The following is a 23,758-nucleotide window of genomic DNA, read 5'->3' as shown; positions in this document are numbered from 1 at the left end:
ATCCGTTTTGAAAGTTTGACTGACAAGAGCAAGCTGGATGCTCAACCAGAGCTTTTCATTCACATTATCCCTGACAAGACCAATAATAGTCTGTCTATCATTGATAGTGGTATTGGAATGACCAAGGCTGGTGAGTATAGCTCTAATTGAAGTATTTTTCATATCATTTCATTATTTTTATGTTACAGGGCCATCTAAATTGGTTTTGTTGGGAATTTCAGATTTGGTGAACAATCTTGGTACCATTGCAAGGTCTGGAACCAAGGAATTTATGGAAGCTCTTGCTGCTGGTGCTGATGTCAGTATGATTGGACAGTTTGGTGTTGGTTTCTATTCAGCTTACTTGGTTGCTGAGAAGGTTGTGGTCACCACAAAGCACAATGATGATGAGCAGTATGTGTGGGAGTCCCAAGCAGGTGGTTCATTCACCATTACTAGAGACACTACTGGTGAGAGCCTTGGCAGGGGCACCAAGATTACTCTCTTTCTGAAAGAAGACCAGCTTGAATACCTTGAGGAGCGCAGATTGAAGGATTTGATCAAGAAGCACTCTGAGTTCATTAGCTACCCTATCTCCCTCTGGGTTGAGAAGACCACGGAGAAGGAAATATCTGATGATGAGGACGAGGAAGACAAGAAAGATGAGGAAGGAAAGGTCGAGGAAGTTGATGAAGAGAAGGAGAAGGCTGAAAAGAAAAAGAAGACAATCAAAGAAGTGTCTCATGAGTGGGATTTGGTGAACAAGCAGAAACCCATCTGGATGAGGAAGCCTGAGGAGATTACAAAGGAGGAATATTCTGCTTTCTATAAGAGCCTCACCAACGACTGGGAGGAGCACTTGGCTGTGAAACACTTTTCAGTTGAGGGTCAGCTTGAGTTCAAGGCGGTTCTCTTTGTTCCTAAGAGAGCACCATTTGATCTCTTTGACACCAAGAAGAAGCCCAACAACATTAAGCTTTATGTTCGACGTGTTTTTATCATGGATAACTGTGAGGAGTTGATCCCGGAGTATTTGAGCTTTGTGAAGGGTATTGTGGACTCTGAGGACTTGCCCCTCAACATCTCCCGCGAGACGTTGCAACAGAACAAGATTTTGAAGGTCATCCGCAAGAATTTGGTCAAGAAGTGCATTGAGCTCTTCTTTGAGATTGCGGAGAACAAAGAAGATTACAACAAGTTCTACGAGGCGTTCTCCAAGAACCTCAAGCTGGGTATACATGAGGATTCCCAGAACAAGACTAAGATTGCTGAATTGCTCAGATATCACTCCACCAAGAGTGGTGATGAGCTGACCAGCTTGAAGGATTATGTAACTAGGATGAAGGAAGGGCAGAATGACATCTACTACATCACTGGTGAGAGTAAGAAAGCTGTTGAGAATTCTCCCTTCCTCGAGAAGCTGAAGAAGAAGGGCTATGAAGTCCTCTACATGGTTGATGCTATCGATGAGTATGCTGTTGGTCAGTTGAAGGAATTTGAGGGCAAGAAGCTCGTTTCTGCAACCAAGGAAGGTCTCAAGCTAGATGAGAGTGAGGATGAGAAGAAAATGAAGGAAGAATTGAAGCAAAAGTTTGAGGGTCTCTGTAAGGTGATTAAGGATGTTCTTGGGGACAAAGTTGAGAAAGTTGTTGTCTCTGACCGTGTTGTTGACTCACCTTGCTGTTTGGTGACTGGAGAATATGGATGGACAGCTAACATGGAAAGAATTATGAAGGCACAGGCTCTGAGGGACTCCAGCATGTCGGGTTACATGTCGAGCAAGAAGACCATGGAAATCAACCCTGAGAACTCCATCATGGAAGAGCTTAGGAAGAGGGCTGATTCTGACAAGAATGACAAGTCTGTTAAGGATTTGGTTCTTTTGCTGTTTGAGACATCTCTGCTTACTTCCGGGTTCAGCCTTGAGGAGCCCAACACCTTTGGCAACAGGATTCACAGAATGCTCAAACTGGGTTTGAGCATTGATGACGATGCTGGTGAGGCTGATGCTGACATGCCAGCTTTGGAGGAAGCAGATGCTGATGCTGAGGGTTCCAAGATGGAAGAAGTCGATTAAGCTCTGTCATTTTGATTTTTCAAGTTATTAATTTTAGATGGAGCAATGTTATGTAATCTGTTTTTGAATGCTTTTCCAGACATGGGTTGGTTCCTTCGTTGAATGTTTACTGTTTTGTAACTGGTTCCATTACAGTTAATATATAATTTGTTCGATTCTCGCATAACTAATTCCACTTGTTAGGTTGGATATTTTATGGGTTTGTATCATACATTTCATCAATTTTTTTTTATTAAAAATCCGATTTTAAATTTCACCAAATAGCAGTGTAGATTTAGAATGATTAACGTCGCACTGAATTTTCCGACGTATTAATTTCAATTCTACGCTCACATACCTTTCCCTGTCCGCCCATCACAATATGGATAAACTGGCTAAGTTAATAGAGCATCGAATTCTTTACTTTTTGGCAATTGAATTCTGAGTCGACACAACTGGCCTTGGAACACAAAATGTTGCAAGATAGAGGCAACTATTTGTACAATGAGGTTGACAATGTGTATAGTGTAAAAAGATCATAACCATTGAATTCAAAAATAGTTTTTCAAATCAATGAGCATAATGCCTGCCAACTCACACATTGTCAAATTTATTGTACAAGTCACATGATTGAACACAAATAGATGGTGATTCGGTTGGTTTTCCCAAATATGGTACGGAAAACTCTCCTCAACCTTTTAGATTGTCCCATAGTCCAATAGTTGATCGCATCCTTATAGAAGCCAGTCATGATTGTTCGATCAACTGCTTTCATAAGAGTAGATCCTGGCTTACCAGCTCGACGTCTGAGTTCAACAAGGCATGTCACCAAAACATTCTTGGAATGATCAATCGACTAAAATGAACCTTCATGATATGTCTATTGTACTGAATTTGATGTGTCCACAGTAAAATCAACATGCAAAGTTTTGGAATGGGCCAATTGCTTTACCGCCTTTGGTTAACCCCACAATTCCTTCTAAAAACCCACCTCAATTATGGCTAAAATGGACAAAAAGTTAACAGTGTTAAGAGTTGGGCATGAAGGTTGGATAAAAGGCCTCCACTGGTGAGTGGTGAGAAATAATTTCAACAACTGATGATTGTTACGGTTTTGAGTTTTCTAACAGCAGAAGTATAAAAGCAAGCACACTTCAAAGCTCATATCAACATAGACAACTTCCATTGGAAAACAATGTACTTAAATAACGGATAACATAACACGAAGTATTAATAACATTCCAAAAAACAGCAAAAGTTCTGCAATGTAAATCTATCCGACTAACAACACACAAAATGACAGCATTTTTGGATGAGAAAATAATTAAAAAACCAAGCTAACCTTATACAAAACAACAACAAACTTAAACACAGCCGGGAACTAGGTATCCGCAACTGTTGAGTGAAAAACAAAGCTCGGGAATGTAGTGGTGATATCCCTGTTTCAAATAAGGAGGAGAAGATAATGAATCTAACTCTATCAAAGTGCGGAATATTTAGTATGCAACTCTTGAAGAGTTGAGACTTATAACAGTGACTGGTACAAGATTTGGGAGTGTTAGAGCTGTTATTTTAACTTAAAATTTTCCCAACACCGCTCATGCTACAGGTGCAGAAAATGAGTGATGTGCAAATTTTAGGTCAAACACCCCCCACCACAAAAATGCAAATGAATGAACATCAAATACCTTCTGTTTTAGATAATAATGCTATTCAGTGCACATAATAAATATCTTTTCTGAGTTGCATGCAATAATGTATATAAAATATTAGAATACAGCAAATTTTCTCTCTTATTATGGGGTAGGGGGGCAGATTGAGGAATGCAGTCAGATTTAAACAACTCAGATGCTTCAAGACATTATTCAACTAATTATAAGGCAACAGTGGTGAAAAAAAAACACTATGTTTCTCAACTAATATCCAATAGAAATGTGTGAATGCTGACTCTTGTACGTACTTGAGATATTGAAGGGTCATATTTTTCAATAACGATGGATGTCGCAAGACTAAACTTCTCCATTCTTCTTTATCGATCTTCCCATCATGCTTTGTATCAGCTTCTTCAAAAGTCTTGACATATAACGTAAACATTATCATTAGTATTTCTTGCATATGCATTATCTTCATAAAGGGAATGGGAAGGATCTTGAACTTATGCAAAAACTCCATACCCCAGTTTCTGTAGTAAATAAATATAAATAGGAAAATAGACTGATCAAAAAGTCACCTGAGCTATCTTAACGTGGCATTATTGATATTGTCCATTTGCATTTTCTACACCTAGATGACTTATCATCCTCGAAATGTCATTACATGGAAGCCAAACTTGGAGGATCATACATCTTTTTGGGGGGATTGAATTTACTAATTCATCTTTCTTGCCACATGAGCCTAGGATGGGGTTACTCAGGTGAATTGCAATCTATAAGGACATTGAATTTTAAAATAACTCTACACTCCCTTCTCTAAATGGGGGAAAAAATTGTGAAAGGGAATGATACAAATGAAATTACAGGACATAGGTTACTAAATTAGATTAATGAACCACCTTGTCAATTATGCTCTCGATGACGTCATCAGACAGGTTCATACCAGATTCAGCAAGAGTGGCAACTACCATTTGCTTCACCTACATAGTTAGAAGCCAGATATTAAACATCTCAATAAGAAATGTAAGACTTGCAAAGAATACAAGGTCAAATATTTAAGACAATAAAGAATTATTAGCATCAGTAGTCTCTCAGTTGTATACACAATTAGCTATATGGACCAGGGATTCAGGGCATATATATTATACAACAGAAAGATAATGATTCTGGGAAATGTCACACATCAACCAGAAGTTACGTAAAAAGTTTGCTGTCCCCAAAAATAATGGTACAGAAGTTACTAAATTGTAACGCGAATTTCTGGGTTGGCTTACGAGCATAGCTAAATTTACTTTTGGGGGGGGGGGGGGGGGGGGGGGGGGGATGTGAGAGTTTATAATCCCACCCAAACATGCTCGAAGAAAATTAGATCCATCAAAAAATCAAAATCCCGTGGATCCATGTAAAAGAGCTCTCCCTCAAAGGATTCTGATAAGTAACAGAATTAGCTATCAGTTACTGAAGAGGATGCAACAATCCACTTTGAACATAAAATGAAAAGGTTCGCGTCCTTTAGCTCCTCTCATTCAATTTCTTCATATAATCTGATTTAATACAAGCTTTCATATATTATACAGAAAGTTAAAGCTCGTATGGGAAGTTTTTATAACGGTTTATAATTATAAATATATAGAAAAGATTGGTGGATAAGTGAGTAGTGATTGTGGGTCTAAAAGTGATTTGACTGATTCTAAACAATTTATAAACATTAGCCAAACATAGGCTTAAAATTTTTTAGCTGGTGAAAGAGAACAATCATGAAAATTCTGTACACAAATTGTTGAACTGGAAGATAAACATTCAAGAGCTTGTTTTTCTGATTCTGGTATCAAGGCTTGACAAAGTTAGGTATCCAATAACTTACTAAGAAACAAAAATTATTAAATATTACCTCTTGCCTCTCTATGAAACCTTGTTGCTTGAGATCATACAATTGAAAAGAAACTGCAATGGTAGAGGAAAATTAAAATAAAAAGGGAAATCTGTAATTTAAGGGCGTCAATATAAAAATGATTTTCAATTACTAGAGTATCGTGTAATGCATTCAACGTACACTCAATCTTATCATCAATAGGAGCATTTGGATGGAATACAGAAAGTGCACGAGCAAATTCCTCGAAACCAAGTATTCCATTGTGTTTTGTATCGAACAAATCAAACACCTGCTTTAGTAGTATGAAAGCAGAAAATAAACCTTTTGAAGCCATTCTAAACATTAAACATAAGTATGGAGCAAAGAATGAAAAAACAGAATAATCTCAAGGTATACCGTACCATGCTCCTATAATATATTATATATATAACAAAATGCAACATGCACACATGCATATACGTGTACGCCTCCAAGCGTAAGTATTTGTTTAGCTATAAGGGCAACGTTGGATTCATTTTGTGGCGTATACCAATCGGATTGTGTGACAGAAGCACTGATTTCTTGGTGACATACAATTAAAAACTATAACGAAATTATTTACACGTTAATTTTCTATAAAAACTAAATGCTAGAAAGGTTAATAAACCATGAGAGTTGATAAAAGTAAGAGTACCCGATCAGCAAACAAACTCTCTTTTTTATTTGTCTTGAATAATGCTAGTTGAAACTCTTCCTGCAACATGGTATTGACAGATGTCATTTAACATCATAGAGGTTTTTCAAAAGGGTAACAACAACACACCAAAATGAAGAGAAAAAAGGCAAATCACAGAGGAAATTCATGCAGAAGTCATCACTGCAGGAGATTTATGAACCTTATTGATCAGACCATCATCGATCACAGCACTACTTATCTTCTTAAATAGCTCATAAAGTGCTTCAATTTCACTTACGCTAACTGCATCCAAAATATCATTACATGAAAACCAAATTCCTCAAATCACCACAGAAGATACATAGTAACACAAAACCAAGAAATAGATGTGCAGGACTTGTAAGATCTGATTATAACTCGGATTGCACAAACATAATTGGAAGCATTGCGGCAATATAAGAAATCCTGGATGACAGTCAACTACTTTGTAATATTAGAAATCTTGAACATGAGCCAGCCTTTTATGTAATATTGAAAATCATGGACGGTAGACAGACTATTAAGTTATACTGGATGGCAGTCTATTCTCATAAGATACTTAAATTTTGTCAAAATTATATGGAACATCACTAGACACTAGTTCTTTCACGTGCAAATAATCTCAATAAAACTTCAAACAATTACAAAGAAAGTGGAGGCAATAGCATACAAACAGTCTCTCTCGCAAGAATTTCAGGATCCTCGAAACTGCTCGATTGGTTACCAGGTTCACAACAATGAATAAGGGAAGCACACAAATGCTCGATACCCGCTAAGCACTGCAACATGGTATTTTGTATACATCAACACTCTACATATCTGTTCAAGTAACATCTTCTTTAAGCCAATCTACTATTGGAAAAGAGTAAATACTGATAGGAAGAAATAAAAGCAACCTTTTGACCATTCTCTGCTTCTTGTAATCAAGACAGTAAACTACCAGGAATTGATGCAAGCTGGAATTCCAAAAATCCTATACCTGAGAACCAATCTATATAAAATTATATGAAACCATCACAGAAAATTTTAGAATCATAATTTTTTATCAATTGATTGGTCCGTATTAATTTCCTTTCAACTGTTTAATCATAAGCCCCATTCTCTAAAAAATTTCAACCCATATTCACCCAATAAAATAATTTTGCTAGTAAATCCAATTTTTTTTCCCGTACTTAAACACACATTTTTCCCCAAAAAAAGAAGAAAAAAATCACTTTTTACAAAATCTATTCTCAGAAAAATGGGCGCAAACAGAAAGAAGTAAAATCAGCATATGATTGCAAGATTTGATATCACACAATCTTATAACTTGAACAGATTTAATTTCAGTATAATCCTAAATTTAACTCTTCAAGTTCACTCCTACGCTATGCTCAGATTAAATCGTATCAACAACTTACAAGCCAAAGCAACCAAAAAACAAAAAATTGTTTCAACTTCGATAATTTTGATGACGATAATGATAAAAAGACCCAGTGAGCATAATAAAAAAGATCACATCTTGTAAAAGAAAGGGATACAAAAAATATAAGAAATAAATCCTTACAACCTCTGGATTTTCAATATGGTTGTTCAGCATAAAATCTTGTGAAAGAAAAGGGTCTAAACTCTAACCTATTCGTAATCAAAATCTGATAATTAAAGCGAGAAGAGTTGATATTTGCTATTTTTAATTAATGAACTTTGAAAGAGAGTGAGCACAATACATTGGAGCAGACGAATATTTTAATTCTTTATGTTGACTGCGACTCTTGGAGGTGTTCTCTTTGTGTTTCGATTTTGTGTTTTGAGTTTTGAATTCATTTTGAATTTTGTGTTTTGAGTGTTTGCTTTGAAACTATTGAAAATGCGTTCTTTTTGTTAATTTCTCAAAACAAAAAAAATAAAATTTTTTTTTTGAAATTTTGAGAATCACCACAAGATCGCCTTAAAAACAAATATATATATATATATAATTTTTAATTTTTTTTTTAAATTTTGAGAATCACCACACTACGTCCGAAAAAAAAAGGTGTTTCCCGCGTTTTCAGTTTTTTCAAATTTTACACTGAAAACACCCAAAACGACAAAAAAGTCGTTTTGTGTTTTCTTCACAAATTTTTTTATCGTTTTCGAAAATTCGTTTTCGAAAACGGGAAAGAGAATACGTTTTCACCGTTTTGAAAAATCGAAAACAGAAAACGGCCCGAAAACGGTAAAGAAAACAGGGCCTTAGTAATCGTCGGGAATGGACTTCAAGTATCATTATTCATATTGGTAATTGTATATATAATCAATACGTTTTCATTTGATTAGTTAGCAGCATGATGCGGTAGAGATGTACGTTGTCGACACATCATTATTTACGAGCCCCATCCATATTCTACTTTGACATAGACCCTTTTACCCTCTCTCATATAAAAATAATAAAAAATTAATTTTCCATTTTTATTCTCCCGTTCGAAAATAATACAATAATTAAAAAAGAAATAGTTCCAAAATTTTTATTTATGATAGTGTTATCAGCAAAGACCATTCGATGAAAATACAAGCGCAAATCGTGATTGTCGTGGATTGAATAGCACGACTTAAAGAAGAAATGGAGATCACGTGGTGGTAAGTCGAGGGAGGGGTTCAGTATTCATCCTACATTGGAAATGAATTACTCTTATTTAAAGAGGCATTATAGAGTAAGGAAAAAATGATTGTAAGTTCTTTTTCACTTTTTAGCTTTTAACGACCACTTAATGGATATAAATATAAGAGAAAAATTAGTTGTAGAAACTATTGCAAAATAATAATGTGCATAATAGAAAACGTATTGTTCGAGACTCATGATAGTACGATGTTTTAAAATGAAATTGTCCGTCGTTTACTGTTGTGGCCTTTTTGGATAATTATTCTTAGTATATAATGATCGATTAACTTGTGCAACAATTACAAGCGATTTTCAAAACTCTCAATACCTCTAGAAAAATATCTTTTAAATCAAAATAATACTAGAAACAAGATTTTTAGAAATTATAGAAGTTGAATAATAATTTTTCAGCGTGTTTTATTTTTTCTAGACAAAGAGAAATATATATAGTCCAAGAATCTCACATTTCAAATCATAATTTAATAAAATGACTTCCAATCATCAATTGTAATTCTAACTGTCGACCTCCCATATAAACTTCACACTCTTTACCACTCAATCGTCTTAGATAATTTAATTATTTTTTTAAATAATATACTCGATACATATCTGACAATGAGATCACGAAAATTATTGTCGCTCAAAGATGTCTTGGACATAGAGGAATCAGAGAAACCAATCTTTGGCTTATTCTTTGAGTGCATAGATCTAAAACATGGTTGGGTTAAGAATTTTTCTACTTGGAAATTATAGGGGAATGATACTTTTAGATAAGAAAGTTAAATGTTCAATGACTTTCCATTTTACATATAATGTCTTTTATTTATTTTTTATTTTTTGAAATTTTCAAATGTTACCAGTCGCATTCGTATAGGCAATCTCGACAGAGTTGACGAGAATTTCAATCCATTTAAGTACTCTAATCTTCTTTGTTAGCGTAGACAACAAAATCTACCATGTGGAGAACAAAATATAGGTACTTGACTACCCTTTTTTACTTAATCGTTATAAAGACATACAAATTAATGTTAAATTTATTCAACATAACCAATGACAAGGTGAGTAAAAGTCATTTTGATATAAAAGTAATACTCGACTGAGAAATCTATTATACAAGAACTCAATACTCTTTTCTTCCCATGTAAATTATTATTATTATATTCCTTCAATTAGACATGTTTAAGAAATTGCATTAACAATGTTCCCTCATCGTTATCTATTGGATATTTGTTGAGTTGGAGGCTTTATTATAAGAAAGAGTAATCCCATTTAGCATCATTGGTGTTAAAAAAATCAGTCTAATTGACATTAAATGATATGTACAATTAAATGAGTTGCTTAATTCTATTTTTCAACGAGCCTATTACGTATCGTCGCCTAAATTGGTATTATAACACTAATGGTGCAAGAATACTTTATTTTATTCGAGAACCAACAAACACATATACTTTTTTTGTGGGCAAATTCCTTTTAACTAATTATCAAATGTTAGTACCCACTATTAATTAGTCACACATTTGATACTTAGCAGCATTATAAAGGACCGGATGAAAGATAAGATAACATTTTACCTCATTTTTTGTTAATATTGTTTACAGTATGGAGTCCATATTTTTAGAACATCCAAAAGTCCTCCGTATACCCAATGGAAAAGTTTCAATTTAAGATTACAAAATAATAAAAGGAACTATGTTAATTTAAAAACAATTTTCTCATCTCCCATCATCCACGTTCCACGAGACTATTGTCACCGGCATCACAATCATCACGACAAAAAACCCGATCCCACTGAAAATGTGCTTGGTGTACATTTTTGTGTACAAGAAGTTTGATGGTTCAATTGTAAATCTTGCATTTTTTAATAAAAATGATTTATTTAAATAAAAACATAATTATGAAAATTGACTACAAAGGACAAAGGATATGCTACACTACGAATAAATCATACAATACCTTGTATAGGGGCAAAGGTAATGGTTGACGATTGACATGTAACTGTTTGAGCTCGTTATGTGGCACACTTTTGGAATCTGCAATTGAAAATAAGCTAATAGAATATAAGGTACTCTTTTTTTGCTTAAAAAAGGAAGCAGCTAAAAGCAATGTCATTTCATATTGTTCAATATGTTGGTTACGTAACTAGAGGTGGGCACGGGTTGGTTCGATTCTAAAGAGAATCGAATCGAACCAAAATTTTCGGGTATCTAGTAAATGGAATCGTCGGGTCCAAATATAATTATGGAATCGTTCGGGTTCGATTCCGTACTATAATTAAATTTTTTAACATTTATAACAACATTATATAAATACAACTAATGACACATTCAATGATTTTGGAATGTCACAAACTAGTAGACTACCCTGTTCAAATGATTTCTACGGTCAAAGCTTCGATTGGACGCCACAGTCTCGACCGGCGATTGTATGGATTTTGGAATGTTAGCGAGGTTGCGAGAGTGAGTGCGAGAGTCAAGACAGCGTTATACACTTTAGTATAGGTATTTAGTGTTATTTAGTGGGTTTGATCTTTGTTGAGCTAAGAAATGAAACAATAAAATGAGTAATTGGACAAAAAATTAAAAAATTAGAAATGAAACAAATTATTGGGCCAAAAATTTGGATTTAGAAATTGTTAATTTGTTTAAAAAAATTAAAATGAAAATAATTTGATTTATTCAATATAAAAAAAATTTAGAAAGATTCGATTCTTAGTCTAGAACCGAGAATCGAACCGTACCCGTCGGTTCTTAATTCATATATCGGTTCAGGTATTTAATTTGACAAAAACTGTTGGGTTCGGTTCGATTTGGGAGATTTGTCCAACCCTATATGTAACCATTCGGATCAAGTAAGGATCAAATAGAAGTATTTTAATATGTCGATTTACATTGAGACAAAACGATACTGGCATATGTATGTACACGTGCTTAAAAACGACACAGTGAGAAACATACAAAGAATGCACTTGTTATCTCTATGTATTGTTCTAAATAAAAATTTTAGTCTGTCTTCTAGATAAAGGACCATAAAATAACTCAGTAACCAAATTTCTTCAGAACACAATTCACCATTTTTCAGTTGATTTCTTAAACACGATTAAAAAATTTCACAATCCAATTATCCCTCGACTTGCAAATTTAATGCAACATGGAGAGAGCACAAACCTATGAATCTGTTTTATCCGTGATTTCGTTTGAATCTAGAAATAATAGAGAAATATGCTAAGACGACACTTCGAATTTGAACGAAGAAATAAGAAGAAAAATATTGTTTTCAAATATGTCAATTGGCCAAATGCGAAACAAGTATCTCCGAATGAACGAAAGAAGCACTTTAAAGAATGAATATTATTGAGATTTCGAGACGAAATAATTTCTTTTCTATCAAAATATCCAACAAGATGCAAAGGAAAAAAAAAAAACTCAGAATTTGCTTATTTAAATTAAATGTCGAAAGCCGAATGTAACACTTTAGTTATTTCATCCTGAAACACTTTAGTTGATTGAAACATTTAGCCCATGTTTAGTTCAACTATAAAAGTAAGTTTTAATTTAAGTCAAAATTAATATTTAATTTTAAGCATGTATTTCATGAGATACACTATCTTTCAACCGCACATTTCATCAACTTTTATTAATATTTATCTAAAATATGATTTTTATCTATTCCAAACTGGGGCTTAATATAATTTGCACACAACATATTTCTACCTGTAAATTATAATAATGAATGTTTTTATGGTTTTTCAATATATATTGACTCGTTAACAAAAAGAGAGACAAATGGGTTGATTTAATGCGCCTTTAGTGGGAAGTGGAGAAATAACAAAGTTTCGAACCGGAGGAAGTTGACCATCGATTGAATTGAACATAAAGGTAGCAGTCTTGAATTACATAATCACAAATGCCGGCAGTCCCAACAATTTAAACAAAATCAAACTCAATTAATACTCTGTGAGTCATGGGCGGCGAGTCACGTTACGAGATCCACCAAAATGCCTACATGAAGCTCGTCCTCCACGCCGTGAAACACAGGAACTCCGCCGTCAACGGTGTCCTCCTTGGTCGTTCCTCAGCCGACGGCGATTCCGTCGAGATCGTCGACTCCGTCCCCCTTTTTCATTCCCAGATCGGCCTCCTCCCTCCACTCGAAATCGCTCTTATCATGGTCTTTCATCAGTCAACACTCAATACTCTACACTTATTCATTTTTTTCCCTTAATTCTGATATATATATTTTCTTAAATTGAAAAATAATAGATAGAGGAGTATTATGCGGAAAAAGGCTTGACTGTAGCTGGATATTTTCACGCTAATGAGAGATACGATGATTTCGAGCTTGCTACTGTCGCTAAGAATACTGGCGATCACATTACTCGATATTTTCCACAGGCTGCTTTGCTTCTGGTACTTTTTCTCGACCGAATTTTGTGCATAAATGTTTAGATCCTTGAGATTTAGCGAGCGAAGAAAGGCGTTTTCAACTGTATGATTTTTCAGTTAGATAACAAAAAGCTCGAGGCTTTACCAAAGGGAAAAGACCGGAGACCAGTGATGCAGGTAATTTAATTTTCGACCCTGACTAGTTCGCTTAGAATATTAGCTGATAATGCAGTTTGGTGAACGGAAAATATGTTCAGTAGCTGGTGCAAATGTTTATTGGCCATTGTTTGGTGATCTTTTTAGTGGTTGTTCATCGAGATTGATCGGAATGGTTGGTCCTGGATAAAATTTAATGTGAAATTAGGATTGTCATTAACTTATTGTTTGCAATTAGTTACCCATTTTGGTTGTTGACGCAATGAGAGGAGATTCATATAACTAGTAGTGTTGTTGGGGGAGTGGTAAACTGTGGATGCAATCTTCTGTGAATTTAAGATACTTATTATTTGCAGTTAGTGACTGAAATTTGGATATTCATGTTTGTGAAGAGAATTTCAGTCTATTAGTGTTATCTGACAATTTTCTAAATTAATAAGCGAGGCTGCTTTATGCTGTGTAATCTTGTATTGTAAAGGATCCCAATTCCTTTTATGGAAAGGCCGTCTTGCAGTTTATAAGTCCATGTGAATGGCTCTGGAGCAACTTTTCTTTAATAGTTAACAATAGTATCATGGATAGTTTCTATCTTTGACACTAGAGACAAATTAAACAGACTGTTGTCGCATGTATTGTTAAGTGGTGGACTGGTGGCAGAATGAGGCTGATGGAGTTGGAATTTCTTTCTAAAATTTTTGATATTTTTATTGAAATTCCAAAAGTTAGTGCTGCAACTTAATTTTTTGGCTAATTCTATCTGCCTTCCAAAACTGAATCTTATAGTTTTGTAATGCAAGCATAAATTGACATTTGGACAGAGGATCCCACATTTGTGCCTGTGATCTGAAAGTGCTCACGTCATTCAATGTGTCTGCATTATCTTTCTAACTAAATGTTGCTCACATTCATTAGCAAGTATGTACACATGCCCTCTCTATCAACATATAGACATCTATTTTAGGGTAATGATTCGGGGTTAAGTTTACAAATTTTTTATCACTGTAGTAAATTGGTGTGATGAACTATCCTGTTGAAATTTTACAGATATGTCTTCCTGGAAAAAGAACCTTTTCTTGTTATTTGTTTTCCTGTTCAGATCTTTTTATCGAATTAGTTTTTTCAGACTAATGAAGCAAATAATGCTTTGATGATTTAGAGCCCTGGTTTCTTTAGGCAAGAACATGTGACATTCGTTTATGTTAGGGTTTTTTTGGGGCACCTGGCATTCAAGAAAGAACTTTATGGCAGTATTCAGAATTTTATATCTGATTTATTCTGTCAAACAAATGAAAAATAATTTTGGAGTCTTGATTTCTTTAGGTGTGAACATGGTGCATCCATTCACCTTTGTTTTTTTGGGAACACCAGGAACCATCCTTCTTGCCACACCTGGTGATTTCTTGTGTTGCATATTTTGTGCCATTCATCTAGTTTCATACTTTTATATTGATACATCAGATACTTCATTTCATTCTTTTTGCTATGTTTATGGTGTTTTATTACGTAGTCATTCTTTGGTGCTTGTATCATTGCTGCATGTATGAATAAGTCAAATTTATTCCATTTCGCCTCCACTTCGATTCTGTCCCTCTCTATGTTCGCATGGATAGAAATGTGCATGTGCTCACTCTATATTTTTCTTCAATTTGAACTAAGAGCTTTTCAAAATGATGTGCCCCTCATATCCTTCTTCGTTGTCCAGCTTTACATTAAGGATGCATCTAGAAGTTGGAAGTTGGTAGGGTCAGAGGGAGGCAATCAGCTTAGTATCAAGGAGCCCTCCGGAAATATAGTTCTTCTGGATTACCTTGCATCTGAAAAATGGAAGGATATCATAGATTTTGACGACCACCTTGATGACATCAGCAAGTAAGAGCCACATACTAGTCTCTTCTTCGTATTTGTTTTGTATCAGGAGATTTTTGTGCTGCCACAGACACAAATTAATGTCTGCTATCGGCTATGTACTTTTCTTGTTAGGGACTGGCTGAATTCAGAACTTTTCCAGTAACTTTTGACGGGGAAAGGAAGACATCTTTGTTTCACACAAACTGGTGCTACGCTATTCTTCTCTGCTCAGTTTTTTTTTTGGAAGACTAGCCCATAAAACTTAGATGAACATCAAATTCTGTTTGCAGGGAATTTTATTTATGTACCATATTGATATATTTATCCGTTTCTTGATATGATGACACATCTCCATTCAGAGATTCCTGAATTCTAAATTATCCGTAACTCTTAAATTTGTTTCTTACAGGGTTGATTCAGAACTATTCATCTTTTCATCATTCTTCTTGTTTTGAAACTCTATTCTACTTTATTCACTTAACGGCACATTTGGTACACTCTTGGATACACGACAATATACAGAATTTCAACTCTTTTATTTTCTCTATAATATCGTCGAAGTGTGTCCACCGTAATTCAATTGTATTTCATAGGGTACTTGTGGTGATGAATAGATGCTATGAAATAATGATCCTGTGGACACATCTATTTCTTGTTATTTAATGCATTGAATAAATGTTTATATTGAGATGGGTGACGCTACACATACATTAGGGTATCCATAACGATGTCCACCCCCTTACATGAAGGGGACCAACTTCGAATTATTGGGATACCTCAACCTTAATTTGATCTGATTTCAATGTGTCAAAACATTACTATTGGGCCAAATGCAAGTTCTCATGTACATTGTTAAATCAAAGAATAATGATACTTAGTAGTATTTGTTTGTGTCCCATTATTTGTGAATAATATATTATGGAATAGTGATTGTGTTGAAATGTGTGGTTAAAAAGAAAGAAATTTTTTTTATTTACGTGTAATATTATTTTAGTGAAGAATGTGTGGTTGAAAATGAGTACTGTAGAAAAATAATGTGACAGAATGTAAAAGAATGGTAGACAAAACAAAGCTTTAATAGATAATACAATATAAAACTCCGATGCTTTAAAAATTAATCGACTTCAATTTAGAGAAAAGTAATAAATATTGTGAACTTTGATCTGTAACCTTTTAGTTCCTGTTTGGCTCTAAATGTTTAAAATTTATTTTTATACATTTATGAAATTCACAATGTTTAATAACTTTTTAATTATACATTACCTAAACTTTTATCAAAAATTACTATAAGCTTGAGCATGACTAAATAAATTTATGAAAGTATTTTATCTAACTAGGAGCATGTTTGATTTGGATTGTACAAAATTTCCGAACCGAACCAAGCGGTCTTCTTCAGTTAAATCTTCGAACGGATATTTAAATTGAGAACCGATGTGTTCAATTTGATTCTTGGTTTTAGATTAATAATCGAATAATCGAATTTTCTTAATTTTTTAATTAATTAATTTTAAATCAGCCAAATTATTTTATTTATTTTTAAATAAATTTACTAACTAGTTAATATAGCTCAAATTCAAATATACGATTTTTCATATTTATAGTTTTTAATACGAAGTCAAATCAATCAAATTAACCTAAATTTTATCCAAATCTGTTACTCTATCGTATGTTGTTTCTACCATTCTAAAGAAATCGGCATGAAGCTCGACAAGCTCGCTTAATTAGTGTGGATTCGCTATCTTCCTCTTCTTGTGATTTTAACAATTAAATTCATGAAGAACTCAACAAAGAGAGACGTAAAAGACACATAAAATTGGAATACGTTAATTTGTAAGAGATAATATTAAATATATTATTAATTGAATTAGTGTAATTTTGTAAATATTAAAAAATTTAATTATAATATAGATACTAGGAATCGAATGAAATCGAACTGAACCGAATCGAATCGAATCAAATAGAATTGAACCCGAATGGTTGCATAATTAAATTTGGACCCACGGTTCCACTTATTAAATACTTGAAAATTTCAGGCTCGATTCGGTTCTAACGAGAGTTGTACCGAATCGGACCATATCCAACCCTAATTTAGATTAAAATATGATTTTAATTTAAATCAAAGTCAAACAATCAATATTAACTCATCTTTTATTGGTTCCACAACTTTTCGACCAAACATTTTAAAAATTTTCATCATAGTCTATTAAAAAAATCTAATTTTAATGCCCATCAAACATTCTCTAGATGAATTTACAGGCAATGTTGGCCTAAAAAAAAATTTCTACAAGAAGAAATAGCAAAATTTAAAACCCTTCAAAACTATCCTTAATGTAAAGAAAGCCTATATAAAACCCCCTATTACATTAATTATTCTAATTGTACAATCTTGTTTTACAACTTGATTAACAATTGATTAGGAATGGGGATTCACACCATTGATTAAAAAAAAGTTTTGAAACGTGTGGTGGGAACTACTGTCAACTCAATGATTGTAAATCAAAGTCGATTGTAGACATAGCATGCAAGTGGCTGGCTAGCTACCATTACTTTGATAACTCAAAAAGGAAATATATTACATAAGCTGTCTTCTTTAAAAAACCAAAAACCCTAAAATCCCCAATAAGTCTGTTTCTCCGTCCTCCCCGTTTCTGTGCATTTTTTTTAAATAGGATTAACCCCAGAGGAAGGCCTTCCAGAAATTCTCAACGAGTACCAGGGACGACCCCAGGCTGAACTGGTCGGAAATAGTTTTCAACTAGCAATAGACGAGCCTGCTTAGGAATCTAAAGAAGATGGAGGAGCAGAAAACGCCAAAGATTTCAGTCTGGGACTTGCCGGATGTTCCCAAAGGAAAGCTGCCGCCTCATCTTGAAATCCAGAGAACTCGCGTTCTCTGCACTTCAGATGCCCCGACTCATGTACACACACACTGGAAGATTTCATATTTTTATTTTTAGTTTACTTTTACCAATTTTGTTGCACTGAATATATTATTATTATTTTTTGGAATAAAAGACAGAGAATATACGCTACTCGGGTGCCTATGCATCGATGGGAGTGGATAACAGCTTGCAATTGGAACATTTTCATGATAATTTTAGACTGGAAGTTATTAGACTTAATGAGGATGATATGGAGTTCGATATGATTGGGATTGATGCTGCTCTCGCTAACGCATTACGCAGAATCCTCATAGCCGAGGTTTGCTAGGAAAATCAGTATATAGATTAAGATAAATAATACATGAATTCTTGTATTGGTCATATTAGTTTGCGGTAGTTTTCCAACACATTGTTTGTGATTCCTTAACTGTATTTAGTTTGCTTTGTTAATGTGAGTATCAGTTATGTATCTTGTTTTGCATTTTGAAGAAAAAAAAGGTTCACTATTTTCTCCAAAACGGAGTTGGAGAATAAATAAAAGGTGAAAGAAACTGGTACTTTTGCATCCAATGAGGATTGTCGTGAATTGGTTTCTGTTGGAAATTTTGGTGGTATTTATGATGGAATTAGGAAGGGTCAGAATTTTGCAGTTTGATTAGACCAAACTTGATGAATTTATTATTATTATTATTATTTCATTTTTGAATGGAACTCATTTTATTTATTTACTTGTAAGATTCACTAATTCAGAAAATGGTGGATATTAGAAATTGCATAGTAAAGGTATAATTTGAACAGGCCATTAAAGTTTTCTATGCGAGCACTACAAAGTAACACCCTCTCAGTTTGCCTGATTTCTGAAATGTAAGTCTTGATAGATGCTCTGATTTGAACTAGTTAACTTAAGTGGCTGATTAAGAAATTTTATTATTAGGACTGGTTTTTATGTTTTGTACTTTTCTTTCGAATTTATTTAGTACATGATGCACATACCCTACTTATTGGCTCCTATATGTAAATGATTTTAAAATTTCTAGTGATATAATTGTGTTCCTAAATTTGCAATAATGCATGCATTAGTTTTAAGTTATATGGTATCTTAAAGTGTTGGATAATATACATTAAGGATTATTATCTGGTCACTTTGCAAGGATGGTCAATGACAATTATATAACCTCAACTCTTCTATCGTTAAGTTTTCTTTGTTTTATTTGCTTGCAAATGAATTGCATCATTAGTTTGTTCTTGTTCTATTATTTACTACTTGTTTTCGACCCATTTTAGGTCTCGAGTAGTAAATTTGATTTTTAATTTTTAGATGGTTTATGGTTTATTACAAGTGTTATTTCTTTTTCTTTCTTTGTTTTTGTTTTTTTTGGATGAAATTTTGAATTATTTTATTAGTTTATGCTGAGACTTATGCCTCGCCTAACGAAGGCAAAACACCCTAATACACGATTTTTCCTTTTTAAACATGATGGTAATGGATAATTTATAAGTGGCAAATAATGTCTTTGGGGGTGCTTAAGTACTTTGACAGATTCTGTGTTCTTCTTAGCACATGGATTATGAAATTTTTTTATTTTTTGCCAATATTTTAGCTTTGTAATTGGAACGTACTGAGTTCTTGTAAGATAGCTTTTTACTCTAGGAATTAGGATACAAGGTACTTGGTGCATATGCTTGAACACACTTATTGTCTCGTTCTTTATTTTAAATGCATTTGACATTCTTCTACGATGGTTAGTTGTGGCAATATATTAGCATTTTAGATGGGAGTGATTGAGTTCTTGTAAGATAGCTTCTTACGCATAGAATTAGGATACATGATACTTGGTGTATATGCTTTGAGCACACTCAATTCAGTTTCTTTCTTTATTAAAAAATGTCTTGATTCGCAAGACTGCATTAGCCAATGTTCTATATGCATTTGATATTTTTCGAGTGTGAAGCTAACTGTTTTTCCCCCTTTTGGTGTGTGTGTTTCTATATAGCTTCCCACTATGGCTATTGAAAAGGTCTTGATTGCAAACAACACATCTGTTATCCAAGATGAGGTTCTTGCCCATAGACTGGGTCTCATTCCACTTAAAGTTGATCCAAGGATGTTTGAATATATGTCAGGTTTTACCTCTTCCGAGTTGGTTTGTTTGATTTTTTCATCTTCAATTCTTACCTTCTCTTAATTCTTTCTTCTGTTGACGGGCAAGTTTGATGGTTGAGTTGTTTCATTTTTCCAGAAAATGATGTACCTAATGAAAAGAACACCATTGTATTCAAACTTCATAGTCGTTGTGAAAGGGGCAGTTCACGGATTAAAGGTATTATGTACATATCAGTTAATGAAGATCACGGGTCTGTTTCAATGTATGTTATCAATTACCATTTCATTTCTTTTGTTTTACTAACCGATGCAGTGTTTCTTTCTCTGTCGTTGGATACAGTATTGTCCAATGAGCTACAGTGGCTACCTAGAGGCAGTGAGCTCGCCCTGAGCACAGAAAAACCGGCTGTGGATCCAACTTCAAGGCCCAGAACTTATACTTCATTCAATTGTAGCCAAGACTCTCTACCAGAATTTTCCAACAACCCAATAGGCCCCAAGCATGCCGATATTATTATAGCCAAACTGGGACCTGGACAGGTAGGAATTGACCCTTTTTTTAAGCCTTAAGGTTATAATTTTTTCATCAATATGCCTTGTGAATGAACCTATCATCATTCATCCTTTTGGCTCATTCATATTGTGTTCTTGTATGTTTGGGCTTTGGGCTACTATCTAGTACATTTGAATCCTCATAAACATTTTCGTTGATGAGATTATCTGATTGCAGAAAACATCAGCAAGCAAACATATAGCCTATGTTTGGCCTCCATTTTTTCCAAACACTCATTTTCCCAAAATTCATTTTCAACCACACATTTTTCCATAAAATAGTTTTGCACGTAAACCCAAAACTTTTCCTTATTTTTTAATCACATTCTCAAAAAAAATTACTATTCCAAAATATATTTTCCCCCAAAAATGGGGCTCAAACAGGGGGATAATTTCATCGTTCATCTATACTGTGCTAATTTATTATTCGATGACAAATCTTGTGCAGTTGAAGAAAGTTGGTTGGCAACTGATTTGTTTTATGTAAAAGATTGGTTTTCTACCTTATTGAGAATTTTATGCTGCTTGATTCCAGGAAATTGAGTTGGAGGCGCATGCTGTGAAAGGCATGGGTAAGACACATGCGAAGTGGTCCCCTGTTGCCACTGCGTGGTATAGGATGCTTCCTGAGGTATTAAAAACTTTCCTGCTTGTTATTATTACTTCCTCCTTTAAAAGGGAAAAAATGGTTAATTTTGCTAAAATATTAGTCATGTGTTGTATCTGATTATTGCGCTGGTTGTCTGCGTATGAAGTCGAAGTTATAAAGATCTGAGTTGCCTATCTGTATAGGTTGTGTTGTTGCAAGAAGTAGAAGGTGAAAAGGCAGAAGAACTTGTAAAGAAATGTCCCGTTAAAGTATTTGACATTGAAGATATTGGTAAAGGTAAGAATAGATGATGCTGGTGCCTTTTGAAGTGTTCTCTAAATATGTTAAAAGGCAAATCCAATTGCATAACTGTTATTATTGACTTTTGTGAAATGGATAAAAATTATAAGTTGCATAACAAAAGGGGGTGTATGTTATTATGGTTCTGTGACTTTTTCTCTACTCTCAAGTAGGTAGAAGAGAGAGCAAAAAGGAGAGTGAATTATTGTTCTTGACTTTTTTCCAACTCTCAAGTAGGTAGAAAGAGAGCAACAGTGGCACGACCTCGGTCTTGTACGCTTTGCAGGGAATGTATCCGAGGAGATGATTGGGATAAGTATGTTACATTGCGACGTGTGAAAGATCATTTCATCTGTAAGTGAAGTATTGAAGCCTATTTAATAGCTGCTACTAATTGAATGTCATTCAGAGTTCCCAATTATTATTTTACAAGTAGCTCGAGCTTGCATGGTTTATCTGTTAAAAGTTTGAAAGACAGAACGGTTCCATCTATTCCATTCTATAGCTGCCACTAATTGATTGTCTTTCAGAGTTACTCATTATTTTACAAGTGGCTCGAGCTTGCATGGTTTATCTGTTAAACTTTTGAAGGCATAACTATTTCATTTTGGAAGTATTGAAAAACATTATGGGTTTGCTCAAACTTTGTTTCCTGTTTGTGGATTATTTCAAGTAGTTATATTCTGCTGCTATATTTTGATTGTTGAGGAAGAATAAAATGTTCCAAAAACGTCCAGTCTAATGGTCCAAAGTTACCCTGAAGCAACAGTGTTAACAGTTCATATAATTTTTCCTGCTCTCTGGATAGTCATGGCTCATGAAAGATAATTTTCTCGCTGTAAAACAAAAAAAGTCAAGGCTTTCACATCATACACTGTAAAAAATTAACTTCAAAGAATTTTGTCTTATCTGTGTACCACTTTTCAGTAACCGGACTTCATTGAATGTGCTATATCATATTATGTGGGTTTCCAACCAAGTTCTGCCTTTCAAATGCTGGTGTTGGAGTATTTCAGTTTAAGTAGGGAGTGTAGGATGAGACTTCTAGTTACAGAAAAGTAACGAGGAAAGAGTTTTGCTGTTGTTAGATGTTGATTTAATCATCACCGGCGTCTATTAGTTTTGCAAATTTCGAATCTTGTGATAAAAATCTTATATATCTTCGCATTCTACTTCTGTAGTTACTATAGAGTCTACTGGAGCATTACCTCCTGAAGTGCTGTTCACTGAAGCTGTGAAGATTTTGGAAGGCAAGTGTGAGCGAGTGATAACCGAGCTCTCATGAGGGGTCCGCAAAGGAAGACTTGGCATATCACTAAGGCGTGCACCTGCTAATAATGTAATATTTTATTTTCCTGAAATTTTATGACACCCAAATTCATGATGTCATGATTTTTCCCCTCTCTTTCGAGGTCATGGCCATGGGTAACATGAACAAATAATTATTGAGTCGCGCCCTTTTGAAATGATGAGTATGCATCAGTGATGAGTATGCATCAGTTCTCAACCTTGACTATTAGAGTATTTCCAAGAGATTATCTATTTTTAAAGAGCATATTCTATCATTTGGAGAATATTTATAAATTTAAAGAGTTATAATTTTGAAGTGCTCTACCGAGCTCTTTATATTTAATACTTAATGTTATTACTCCCAAAAAAATATTTATAATTTTTCTATATATTTTATATTAATTAATTTTTTTGGATTATTTTATTATTTTCTTACATTGAAAACTGAAATATTTTGAACCTTCGCTAAAATAAAATGGTAATTTAAAGTCTCTTGAAACATGATTTTAAGTATTTATTCTTTAAAATAAAGAGTATATTATATTTAAGTGGAAATTACACAAAATCATACATTAAAAATACAACATTCTAAAATCAGATGGCAAGTTTAACAATTCAAAAATTAGATTTTTTTTATACCACCCCACCCCACCCCTAAATCGATTCATTCTCGCCTCCATCCTCTCTCTCTCTCCCCCTCCCTTCATTATCAAACGGAATCTGTTGCTGCAGCCACGACAACGATGTTGTCGTCGTCGGTGGTCTTATTGGCAGTGGTGGTAAG

The 23,758-nt window shown here is 34.1% G+C and overlaps 4 protein-coding genes across 21 annotated transcripts; 3 read left to right on the top strand and 1 right to left on the bottom strand.

The window, feature by feature from the left end:
- The first annotated feature begins 6 nt into the window (after positions 1-6).
- On the top strand, positions 7-2,226 carry LOC111396856 (heat shock cognate protein 80-like). Its single transcript, XM_023023424.1, has 2 exons — positions 7-130; positions 222-2,226. Exons 1-2 carry the CDS (start codon positions 118-120, stop codon positions 2,054-2,056), a joined length of 1,848 nt encoding a protein of 615 aa, XP_022879192.1. The 5' UTR covers positions 7-117; the 3' UTR covers positions 2,057-2,226.
- Positions 2,227-3,196: 970 nt separating this feature from the next.
- On the bottom strand, positions 3,197-8,018 carry LOC111396854 (calcineurin B-like protein 3). Of its 13 annotated transcripts, none has more exons than XM_023023418.1 (10): positions 7,804-7,949; positions 7,151-7,245; positions 6,925-7,073; positions 6,436-6,518; positions 6,234-6,293; positions 5,741-5,852; positions 5,579-5,631; positions 4,587-4,667; positions 3,996-4,108; positions 3,197-3,474 (listed from the first exon to the last, which is right to left on the bottom strand). In XM_023023418.1, the coding sequence occupies exons 3-10, from the start codon at positions 7,040-7,042 to the stop codon at positions 3,417-3,419; spliced, it is 678 nt and encodes a 225-aa protein (XP_022879186.1). In that variant the 5' UTR covers positions 7,043-7,073; positions 7,151-7,245; positions 7,804-7,949; the 3' UTR covers positions 3,197-3,416. The 13 variants fall into 13 exon arrangements, with proteins under 13 accessions (XP_022879186.1, XP_022879191.1, XP_022879182.1 ...); XM_023023423.1 differs by having other exon boundaries at positions 5,741-5,849; positions 7,804-7,948; XM_023023414.1 differs by lacking the exons at positions 3,197-3,474; positions 7,804-7,949 and adding exons at positions 4,266-4,460; positions 7,961-8,018 and having other exon boundaries at positions 4,016-4,108; positions 7,151-7,233.
- Positions 8,019-12,721: 4,703 nt separating this feature from the next.
- Positions 12,722-15,697, top strand: LOC111396853 (ER membrane protein complex subunit 8/9 homolog). Its single transcript, XM_023023409.1, has 5 exons — positions 12,722-13,038; positions 13,131-13,277; positions 13,371-13,430; positions 15,112-15,278; positions 15,390-15,697. The coding sequence occupies exons 1-5, from the start codon at positions 12,832-12,834 to the stop codon at positions 15,418-15,420; spliced, it is 612 nt and encodes a 203-aa protein (XP_022879177.1). The 5' UTR covers positions 12,722-12,831; the 3' UTR covers positions 15,421-15,697.
- Positions 15,698-17,818: 2,121 nt separating this feature from the next.
- LOC111396852 (DNA-directed RNA polymerases I and III subunit RPAC1-like) lies at positions 17,819-23,208 on the top strand. 6 transcript variants are annotated; one of them, XM_023023405.1, is made up of 9 exons: positions 17,819-18,175; positions 18,273-18,458; positions 20,134-20,263; positions 20,380-20,460; positions 20,584-20,783; positions 21,331-21,426; positions 21,588-21,681; positions 21,919-22,042; positions 22,361-22,771. In XM_023023405.1, the coding sequence occupies exons 1-9, from the start codon at positions 18,050-18,052 to the stop codon at positions 22,389-22,391; spliced, it is 1,068 nt and encodes a 355-aa protein (XP_022879173.1). In that variant the 5' UTR covers positions 17,819-18,049; the 3' UTR covers positions 22,392-22,771. The 6 variants fall into 6 exon arrangements, with proteins under 6 accessions (XP_022879173.1, XP_022879176.1, XP_022879171.1 ...); XM_023023403.1 differs by lacking the exon at positions 22,361-22,771 and adding an exon at positions 22,866-23,208 and having other exon boundaries at positions 17,821-18,175; positions 21,919-22,038; XM_023023406.1 differs by having other exon boundaries at positions 17,821-18,175; positions 21,922-22,042.
- Positions 23,209-23,758: the final 550 nt, after the last annotated feature.

Source organism: Olea europaea, chromosome 7, assembly GCF_002742605.1.
Source record: "Olea europaea var. sylvestris chromosome 7, O_europaea_v1, whole genome shotgun sequence".
NCBI lineage: Eukaryota > Viridiplantae > Streptophyta > Magnoliopsida > Lamiales > Oleaceae > Olea > Olea europaea.
Note: the sequence above shows the minus strand (reverse complement) of the source record. Positions and strands in the feature narration are given on the sequence as shown.

Excerpts from the sequence above, each read along its gene's own strand:
- LOC111396854 (XM_023023414.1), bottom strand. The coding sequence starts at position 7,042 with ATGTTGCAGTGCTTAGCGGGTATCGAGCATTTGTGTGCTTCCCTTATT. Across the intron at positions 6,519-6,924 it reads TCTTGCGAGAGAGACTGTTT|TTAGCGTAAGTGAAATTGAA; the intron begins GTATGCTATTGC and ends TTTTGGATGCAG. Across the intron at positions 5,632-5,740 it reads TATTGATGATAAGATTGAGT|TTTCTTTTCAATTGTATGAT; the intron begins GTACGTTGAATG and ends CTACCATTGCAG.
- LOC111396853 (XM_023023409.1), top strand. The coding sequence starts at position 12,832 with ATGGGCGGCGAGTCACGTTACGAGATCCACCAAAATGCCTACATGAAG. Across the intron at positions 13,039-13,130 it reads TCGAAATCGCTCTTATCATG|ATAGAGGAGTATTATGCGGA; the intron begins GTCTTTCATCAG and ends GAAAAATAATAG. Across the intron at positions 13,431-15,111 it reads ACCGGAGACCAGTGATGCAG|CTTTACATTAAGGATGCATC; the intron begins GTAATTTAATTT and ends TTCGTTGTCCAG.
- LOC111396852 (XM_023023403.1), top strand. The coding sequence starts at position 18,050 with ATGGAGGAGCAGAAAACGCCAAAGATTTCAGTCTGGGACTTGCCGGAT. Across the intron at positions 18,459-20,133 it reads GCAGAATCCTCATAGCCGAG|CTTCCCACTATGGCTATTGA; the intron begins GTTTGCTAGGAA and ends GTTTCTATATAG. Across the intron at positions 20,461-20,583 it reads GGGCAGTTCACGGATTAAAG|TATTGTCCAATGAGCTACAG; the intron begins GTATTATGTACA and ends CGTTGGATACAG.